At 51.3% G+C, this 10,259-nt stretch overlaps 1 protein-coding gene across 1 annotated transcript; it reads right to left on the reverse strand.

Annotated features, from left to right (window-relative positions):
- Nucleotides 1-5,613: 5,613 nt before the first annotated feature.
- On the reverse strand, nucleotides 5,614-9,637 carry LOC119102289 (RNA-binding protein NOB1). The gene is made up of 6 exons (XM_037225655.1): nucleotides 9,536-9,637; nucleotides 7,809-8,227; nucleotides 7,305-7,622; nucleotides 6,613-6,821; nucleotides 6,148-6,310; nucleotides 5,614-5,822 (listed from the first exon to the last, which is right to left on the reverse strand). Exons 2-6 carry the CDS (start codon nucleotides 8,190-8,192, stop codon nucleotides 5,637-5,639), a joined length of 1,260 nt encoding a protein of 419 aa, XP_037081550.1. The 5' UTR covers nucleotides 8,193-8,227; nucleotides 9,536-9,637; the 3' UTR covers nucleotides 5,614-5,636.
- Between the last annotated feature and the right edge of the window lie 622 nt (nucleotides 9,638-10,259).

The following is a 10,259-nucleotide window of genomic DNA, read 5'->3' on the forward strand; positions in this document are numbered from 1 at the left end:
AAAATGTCTAATCATCAAGTAACTACTACCTACCTACCTACAGCCGACAGGAAACCCCGATTACTACTCGCGTGACTGCATTTTCCCCACCCGAATGGGATGAAAAGAAAGCAAAGGATGGCAGACAAGTAATTAAAAAACTTGGCTATCGTGAAAACTTCCACAATTCATCATTCGCATCGATGTCCGCTAAGCTCGACTATCACTAAGCTCGAGGACGGCAGCTTAGTCGGATGACGAGTGGTAACGAATCGTGATCAGGTAAGAACGGAGCATCCCAGGCTTTCCTAAGACATAAACATCAATGTCATATATATATATATATATATATATATATATATATCAACAATGTCATCCGTCATATTTCAAAAACAAGTATTTTCCGGTGACCTTTTTCAACAGCTTGTTAATGTTCATGCACAAAGTCAATTTTGAAAACGAGCAGCACCAAATGAGTTGAGATGCATACCAATTTGTGACACTTCATAATATCTGATGTCCCAAAATTCCTTTCTTGTCCCTGTCCGTCTAAGTTCAATTTTTTGAAGCTTAGTTATTAATTTCTTATTTAAACCATGTAATAAATTTTTAGAACTCCAAAAACTTGGCATCAATCGGCATCTTTACTGAGTCGGTGGAACTATTGCTACTAGTGCGTGCCAAACGACTCCCATAAACGAGTAAATATCTACGTACATTTCAGGAGATGCGTTCAGGGAACGAAATCGGTTCCCAGCTCGAGGATCACTCGAAACGCCCACCAATACTGAGCTACCCCTTACGATGGTAATCCAAATATCACGGTCTTGTCAACTTTTGCAGCGCAGATAACACAGTGCCCGCGGCACAACACGTGCGTAGTCACAGCACAACATTGCCTTAGGTCGGCCACGGGGCGCACAACCAGACATCAGACATCAATGAAGTGCCGTTCAAGGACCATGCGTCCTTCCCATCTTGGGCTGTCACCAAAGAAAATTTGTTCCAAACTACAGTCGCACCAACTACAAACTACAAGCTACAGCCCAAACTAGTCGTAAAAAATAAACGAGCTCGAACAATGCGAGCAAATATAAAATAACTTGAATCGACTCCCTCGTGCGTAAATTTCGTACAGCGCTGGTACGGTACTATCCCGCCCTTCGCATTGAGAGCCGGGTTCGTTAGTTTTTTAGCCTGACTGGTTGGCCATACATCACGGCATTTCGGGAAACCAGACCGGCGTATGGAACGAGAGCGACGACCTTGATTTCGCTCTATCGGCGGCTCAAGCAGGAGTTTATGCTTGGCTTTCACATCGCATCTCATATAGGTTGTACTGATAGCACTTGCACGTGCAACGAGGGGCCGCTGGTTCCCAACTGGGCTGCGGGTGTATGCTTGTATATATTACACATGATATTTCTCATTACCTCATATCTCAATCGCTCATTATACTTCTACACCCGCGCACACACCCACATCTATAATATACATACCGCACACTTAGCCACGGGTGCAACCAAGGTAGCCCACTGCCAGCCGTCAGGTGCAGTATTTAGAACTGCTGAAACCTATATGATTTGCAATATGATATCTGATGATCTTGTCAGTTCATTCCGCCATTGTTCAAACGTCTGCAACGCTTCGGAAAGCATCTATGTAATATCACGGAACACCTGAAATCGGCTCCTTTCCTAAACGTTCTTTGGGAAACACAGATGCAAAACGTCTACTTTGATGTGCTGACAAAAGACACGCACGGAGACAAAGCGCTCTATTGCTACTTCATCGTCCTATGAAGTAGCAGTAGAGCGCTTTCCGTCTCCTGACTGCGAAATTTCGCGTTAATGACTGCTCGGCCGGAAAGATTAACCTCACGAGCGTGAAATTTTCACCGTCCAGGCTGGTGCAGACGCCCGGCTTTCACATGACGTCACATATATACAGATCGGGCCTATAAGGTGGCAGTATGATAACACACCGTCTTCAACCTTTACCATTTGTTTTGCGTTTTGTGGTTTTTGAGCCAGAACAATTCATGTTAAAAGATCACATTTCTGCAGCCCACATTATTTGCACAAAGGGATGTGACACGGCGGCGTTCTGGCGCTAACCAGTCAGTTCACCTTAAGTGTGGTATTGATGGCCGATTCTGTGATTTGTGTTTCCCGGCTCACAACGGGGTGGATGCCGGTTTTGAGACGAAGCTCCCTTAAAGCGCAATAATTCTACACAAAGGCGGCATATAGCCACCTATACATTTCACCTTCGGGCTGAACACGAACGTCGAGCTTGAGCTTCGCTTTTTGGCACATGGACTAGAGCTTGCACTTGGACTGCACGTGCAGCGTTACCTGCTTAACTTGGACTTTGTCTTGACACAGCCTCGCAGTTTTTTCTGCGGGATTGCTTGATGGTAAAAGGTGGCGTTTCGGAAGCTCAGGTTAGAATGGATCCTAGCTTTCACAAGTCACCTTACTTTTACAATGTGCACCATACAGCGGCAACGCGGCGCTTCCACAGGGCACCTTACTTTCGACAATATGTACCATACAGCGGCAACACGGCGCTTCCACAGGGCACCTTACTTTCGACAATATGCACCATACAGCGGCAACACGGCGCTTCCACAGGGCACCTTACTTTCGACAATATGCACCATACAGCGGCAACACGGCGCTTCCACAGGGCACCTTACTTTCGACAATATGCACCATACAGCGGCAACACGGCGCTTCCACAGGGCACCTCACTTTTACAATATGCACCATACAGCGGCAACACGGCGCTTCCACAGGGCACCTTACTTTCGACAATATGCACCATACAGCGGCAACACGGCGTTTTCACAGGGCACCTTACTTTCGACAATATGCACCATACAGCGGCAACACGGCGCTTCCACAGGGCACCTTACTTTCGACAATATGCACCATACAGCGGCAACACGGCGCTTCCACAGGGCACCTTACTTTTGACAATATGCACCATACAGCGGCAACGCGGCGCTTCCACAGGGCACCTTACTTTCGACAATATGCACCATACAGCGGCAACACGGCGCTTCCACAGGGCACCTTACTTTTGACAATATGCACCATACAGCAGCAACACGGCGCTTCCACAGGGCACCTTACTTTCGACAATATGCATCATACAGCGGCAACACGGCGCTTCCACAGGGCACCTTACTTTCGACAATATGCACCATACAGCGGCAACACGGCGCTTCCACAGGGCACCTCACTTTTACAATATGCACCATACAGCGGCAACACGGCGCTTCCACAGGGCACCTTACTTTCGACAATATGCACCATACAGCGGCAACACGGCGTTTTCACAGGGCACCTTACTTTCGACAATATGCACCATACAGCGGCAACACGGCGCTTCCACAGGGCACCTTACTTTCGACAATATGCACCATACAGCGGCAACATGGCGCTTCCACAGGGCACCTTACTTTCGACAATATGCACCATACAGCGGCAACACGGCGCTTCCACAGGGCACCTTACTTTCGACAATATGCACCATACAGCGGCAACACGGCGTTTTCACAGGGCACCTTACTTTCGACAATATGCACCATACAGCGGCAACACGGCGCTGCCGTGTTCTATGACTGAGTGTGACTTTGAAATTCTCACTCTATCTGCGCCTCTTGGAAGCCCGGCCTATAATCGGCGCTTGGGCTTTATACATTACATTTGCGCGGATCGCTTTCATAGAGTGGTCGCACCGCGTTAAACCGTCCTTTTGATGTCGTCACGTTGCATGCACGGCTGTTTGGCCTAAAATCTCATTGAACTATGCCGTTTATGCAGTCCACATTGGAATGGATGCATGGTTTTCATAGGTGAAAATCGGTCCCACAGAGTTGCATGACAACGCTTCCCATCGTTCGACTTTGCTTTCGACAATTTTCGACACTGAATGTTGGCTTTTAGAAAATACATTCTGTGTCCGCCCTGACTGGGGCACCGTATTTTTCATAATACTTTCATGTGAGAGGCAAACGGCTTGATTTCGTCCTTTTAACTCACCATGTCATAGGTCACAGAAAACACCATGTGATGGACAACGTACCACATGTTCGTAAACTAATGGGACTGTCTGATCCATAGTCGCCTTCTCACCGAATCGGTGCTCGACGTCGAATTCGAACACCAATGCGCTGCAAGCTTACTGAGCGGTGGGCTTCATCCCAAAGGCCGACAGTGACATCTATGCGCCGGCCACAGAACTGCACCTAACACGCGGCTCAGCATTCAGCATTAAAATGCTCGGAAACGTTTCCTTCTCGCTTGTTACGGTGCTGCTATGACAGCGTGGAGGGTTCTTTTCACAAAGCATGATGCGCGCGGCTGGTTCGAAGCAAGGCACAGGGCAAATCGGATTGCAACACACGCTGCCCCATACATCATGCCACAAAGGAATAACTCAAGCACAGGCAGTTATACCGACGGTCCCAAAGGAAAGCCGAAGGAAACGTGCTGCATGCAAAACATTAGCGATTATCCTGCATACACGCCACCGACCACTCACCAGCAACCCGTGCAACAGCATGGCAATCCGCCTCCAGAACATTCGAAAATACAATCAATCAGCGAGGTCGAAGCGACAGCCCTGCATCGCTCGCAACCTGATCTCGTGGCTATCCATTGCCAACGTGTGAACATCAATGCCAATATACCACTACCTCGCCGTGGTACGGCATCATCAGCGATGTTGTATCAACCATGCATCTGCGTTTCCCTCCACTCCGATGATCGATTATCGCCATTAAGCCGTGTTCTACCATCGCAAAACACAGACGTGTTGATAGCTTTATATTTCGTCAGTGCGGTATGACCGCGGAGCAGTTGATGCTCCAAATAGTGAACTCGTCGGACAACATAGGGTCGGATCAACACACGCGTTCAGCACATCGTTTCCGAGGCACACAGCTGAGAAGTGAAAACCCACTACGGACTTCGTCGGGAAAGGGACACCACTCCACTAAAACTGCGCTCCCGTGCCACTTTGAACAGCGTGTCCCTCGAGCCACATTGGTAAGGTATGGAGCACTTGCACTTAATGAATAACTCCTTGATCGAGGCAAAAGATGACCATACCAAAAAATAATACGCGGCTCTATTTCACGTTTCAATGCAATATGATTGCGTTCAAGGGAGTGTGCTCTGTTCCTTTCACACGGGTGATCTAGAGAGGGTGACACCTTGCGCAGCACGGTCTTCGTGACGCCAACGAGGATTCAGCACGCACCGGTGCACAAAAGGCGGTGCAAATGCAGCAACTGTATGCAGCGTGGGCTGTGCAGCTGGTCAAGGCACCACAATCCGAACTGTATCGGCGATCGGCAACGCAGGCATGCTGCCTTGGACCCAATGCAGAGCAAAAACAGCACACACCAGTTTCGAGGCCTCAATGAACTACATCAGACCAATAGCTGGCAGTCATTTAGCACCGTGGGTGTCGTTCAGCGATCCGCCAGTCGCCAAATCACCGATGACGTCACGGCAACCGCGCGATCTAATTACCGCTGTCACACTTTCTTCGACCGGAGGGCACCCTCCTGATTGCGTCAGACCACCCGCACAACCCAAAAAACGCGCGAAACGAACGGCACCACCCTCTGCAATACGCTATCACTTCCTGCGCTTCTTTTTGTTGCCGGTAGGTGGCGCGCGCGCATTCGGGTTGCGCCGCTCCCAGTTGGGCACGTGCCTGAGGCGGGCGTTCCTGCCGAGCTGGGCGGCGCGCGAGTTGACGTCGTTGAGCGAGAACGGCGATCCGCCGGCCACGAAGTCCTCCGACAGGATGGCGTTCTGGGCCTGCCGGTCCGCGGAGGGCGGTCACGACGGGCTGCGCAAGCTTCGAGGCGCACCCGGGCGGTTACACCGAGACCAGTCTTCTTCTGGATCCACAGAGACCTAACCACGGCGTCTTTCTAGGACTGAGGTACAAACTGGGTTGAAAGCGTTGCTGTCTGATGGAGCTACGGGCCACAGCGCACGAGAGGGACGCCGGCCTGCCCTAAACACCACTCTATCCCCAATGCTATTCCCAGAAAAGCCAGCAATTTAATTTATCGTTGGAAGAGATGACCACGACACGTACCGCCCGGTGGCCAAAGCGCGGAAGAGGCGCCTCTCTGACCTGGGAACGGGCGGTGGCGCGTCGCTGCGGCACCGGCTGGTCCTCGCACAGGATCGGAGACACCGAGTACTTGCCGCCGCGAGGCAGCGGCAGCGAGAACTTGGTGCCCCGCTTGCTGATCTCCTTCCGCGTCGAGATGTGGATCTGCTGCGTCCCGTCCGGCCTGTCGTCACACGCGTCACGCTTTGAGTGAAGGTGGCAATGTACTGATCAAGATGCGGTGAACGGTGATCAATATAACGTTACTGCAAGAGATGCTATAACTTAACTACTAACCTCAATTCAGACTTCTTCCCGAAAGTTTACTGATAATGCTTTCTGCCGACTTTTACCATGGCAAATGACACACAACACACCAGTCCGGTCAGAGGTTACTTCTATGCATGGCACTGCTCCCTCGAATTTTCGGAAAGTCTCCCAACTCCACACCATTGTCGCCCAGCCCCCCTCCCCTCCCCCGCGTACCGCAACGTGACGGCTACACGCTTGAGCGTCTTGTTGCCACACCACGGGCAGAACGTCTTGTCCATGCGCGGCGTGGTCTGCATGCAGCCGAAGCAGCGCAAGATGAAGCGACGCGCCTGACTGATGCGCCGGCCTTCCACCGACACCATCTCCAGGTTCATCTTTTTCAGTACGTTCTGCATGGTGAAGTCGGTCGTCATGCAGGCAACCTGTGGGACAGGGCCGCACACAGAGCCGTCAGTTGGTGTTCCGGCACGTGACATCCCGTCGTCACATGGCGTTCGGACATATGGGATTTCGGAACCGGGAGCAGAAAACTATACGTTTCTGTGGGATTGTATCAATGCTTCAACATTTGCCTCAAGGGCATGCCATTACTGCCATGTACCATTATGAGCAATAATCGTGCATTATGAGTCAGAACCGTGTGGCCCGGGTAGCGACTTTAATCTCCTCTAAACTTCCAGAAAAAAAATCGGAACATGACCGTCACTGCTCCCAAAGCCAACTGGGAGTATGCAAGAGTTGTTGACACCCCATAACAAATGCGTAGGAGCAGTGCTACGGCATAGGACTCGTCCATCACGAAAACAACAGCAAAAAGCTGCATCATAGCTCAAAAAGCTGCAAAACAAGTCTGCTCATCCTGCGTCTGGAATGGTCACCACGGCAGCAAAACACCGTGGACGTACCTTGACCGGTTCTTCCGTTTCGCCAGCCTGCGCGCTCAGTGTGGACTTGGCTGCCTGAATGTTCCCGGGCGTTATCCAGCCGCCGTCGTCGCCGTCACTGTCGTCGCCGTCGTCCCCGTTCGCCTCGTCGACACCGTCGCTGGCCTCGTCACCCGTGTCGTCGTCGGGCGTCTCCTTGGCGTCAAACATCTCCTCGCTGGGCGGGTCGTCGGCGTTCTCGGCCGCGTCCTGGTCGGCCGCACCGCCCCCGCCAGCGTCCCTCCACTCATCAGCCGGGTCCGCCGCGCCGGAGTCCCCGCCACCGCCGTCGTCGCCGCGCCCCTCCGTCGGCGCCGCCTCGTCGCCGTCCTGCGGTGAGCCTTGGCCCGGCGCGCCGCCCTCCGTCTCCGGCGCGCCGTCCTCCGTCTCCGGCGCGCCGTCCTCCGTCTCCGGCGCGCCGTCCTGCGCGGCGTCCACGGCCAGCTGCGCCACCTGCTGCGTGACGAAGCCGACCGGCAGCGGCGCGCCGCCGCCCTGGCGCGGGTGGTAGTGGTGCAGCTGGGGGCGCGCGTCGGCCGGTGGCCGCAGGCGCAAGTGCGCCGCGCCCACTGTCTCGCGCGTCACCTGCAGCGTCAGCGCCAGCACGCGCACGTCCGTCAGCGAGAGGAAGCGGAAGTCACCCGTCTCCCTGGCGAAGTCGGAGATGAGGCGGACGCATTCGTCGCTCGGCTCCCTCAGCTTCAGGTCATATGGCAGCACCTGGAGACGCTCGCGCGTCGCCTTATCGCGGATCTCGGCCACCACGTCCGGCACGGTCAGCACCTCGTGCGCCATCTGGTGCAGTGGCACATTGCGCAAGAAGGCCGCCGAGTCAGCGACCACTTTGTCGATGTATGGCTCTGTGATCATCCTGAAGCTTGTCTTGACTGGAAGCTCTGCAGAAGCTGAGGAGAGCAGAAGTAAAAAAGTGGTGATGGTGATCTTAGGTAACTCAAGATCTAACTCACATCCTTCATATTTTTTTCTACTGAAAATGAGCCATGAGACTGAGGGATATCTGGCAGCTTTGGAGTCACCATTCACACAAAATTGTGACTCTCCAGCATAAATAATTTGAAGTTTCAGCAGCATGCAGCCGGGCCAGTGCTGTTTGATGTGTTATGCCATTGCATGGGTGTCTGATGCAATGGATAGTTTTTCCCTGACTGGCATGTAGGTAGTGATTTCCCAAGTTCTATACCAACTGAAAAAATTCATTACTGGGTTGCCACAGACTCAAATGCAGTCTAAATGATACCAATGTGCTGACAGTGATAGATTAAGAGATCATGCTGAGGATATACACATTTGTTACCATTCCCACCCACAGCAAATCATCCACCATGCAAGACACTTACATGACAGTGTGCTAAGCCTGAGGCATGCATCCAAACTCAGGCCACACTACACTGTTCTGATTTTTCAACCCACTTTTGCTGAAGAAAACTTTTGAGCATTTGGCTCAAAATTACTTTAACAACATCATAACTCCTTGGCACATCAGTTTCATGAAGTGAAGTTCATGACAGCCATGCATAAAACTCAGGGCAGCCAGATTTATGATGTGCATGCACTTTGCTACTGTGCCATGTATTTTACATGTTACACATATTTCATGTGGTCTGGCTGCTTCCCAGGTGGGTTCAATAAAATATATTAGCAGCTGAATCATATTCCATGAAGAAAAAATGCAGCTCAATGTTATCCATTTTTTCTACTGTCCAGAGCATATTCCACTATGAGACACCCGCAAGATCTGGTGATGGATCTCACTCAAAATGTCACAGCAAAGTGGCAGGCAGCTATCTGGCAATATCACTACCCACTACCCACTGGTATTTGCTGGCTCTAGGTGGTCATTTCTTGTAACCTCATGTTAATACAGAGTACTGGTAACGAGCCCATCACAAGAAAAACATGCACATATTTGCACATTGGACATCACACCCTCCAATTGGTTTATAAAAAGGGTTTTGTTGCAGACCCAATCTTTGTTTCATCACATACAATATATCTGCTTCCAGCCTTCAAAAGTACACATTCCTTTGCATAAACTATGGCTGTAACAATTGTGGCACGAATGGCCATCATGGGAACACAGTCGTAACAAGTCAGACAATGGCACCGTTATCGTAACGGGACATACTAGCTGCCTCGTCATGGCGAACAATACCCAGCCTCAAACTGTCAGAAATATCACCTGGGATACTTACTATTTCAGGACACAGACCTCTCAGGCAGAACAAGATAAGCCATATACAGCACACGCGACGAAACCACCGATCCCCTCCATACGCACGTATAATACTTTCGCACGCGTCGACTGCTGTCCCACACAAACACGAGGTCTCAGACGATAAGAAACATTAGTGTCACATATGTCCCAAGATGGTGCTACCATATCGTCCCTCCGGTAGGCGATTTACTCAATCTGGTAGTGCTTTCTCTCCATGCTGACGAACCGATAAAAAATCTTGTCAGCAGCGCCAGCCATCGCGTGACGTAAAAAGCTAATTGACTGTGACTTATTGACGTAGAGAAAATACTGGTTGTTGGTGCTGGGTGTTGGTGCTGACGACAGATCAAACGCGCCCTTAATGAACATCCGACGCTTTTTTGCCACGGTCATAGAGAACGCGGCGCCCCCGATTCCACACGCATTTGTCCTCAGACTGCTGGCCCGTCTGCAACAGCTTCATGCATTTGGAGACCACCTCAGCGCCACGTAATAGCTACTCTGAAGGCAGCGCTTTCCACTGCGCATCAACATTGTCGCTACTTCTTCCATGTTTTCCCGAAGGGCGTCCGTCGCAGTCGTGTTATGAAATTAAACAGATGCTGTCCCCACCTCATCGCCACTCGCCAAACACCGAAATCATTGCATGCATGGGGCATGAGTTAACTTGGCTGCTCCCTGTGCAGTATCACGTCTCAGAG

The sequence above is a fragment of the Pollicipes pollicipes genome, unplaced genomic scaffold (assembly GCF_011947565.3).
Source record: "Pollicipes pollicipes isolate AB1234 unplaced genomic scaffold, Ppol_2.1 Scaffold_5724;HRSCAF=6776_pilon_pilon_pilon, whole genome shotgun sequence".
Taxonomy (NCBI): Eukaryota; Metazoa; Arthropoda; class Thecostraca; order Pollicipedomorpha; family Pollicipedidae; genus Pollicipes; species Pollicipes pollicipes.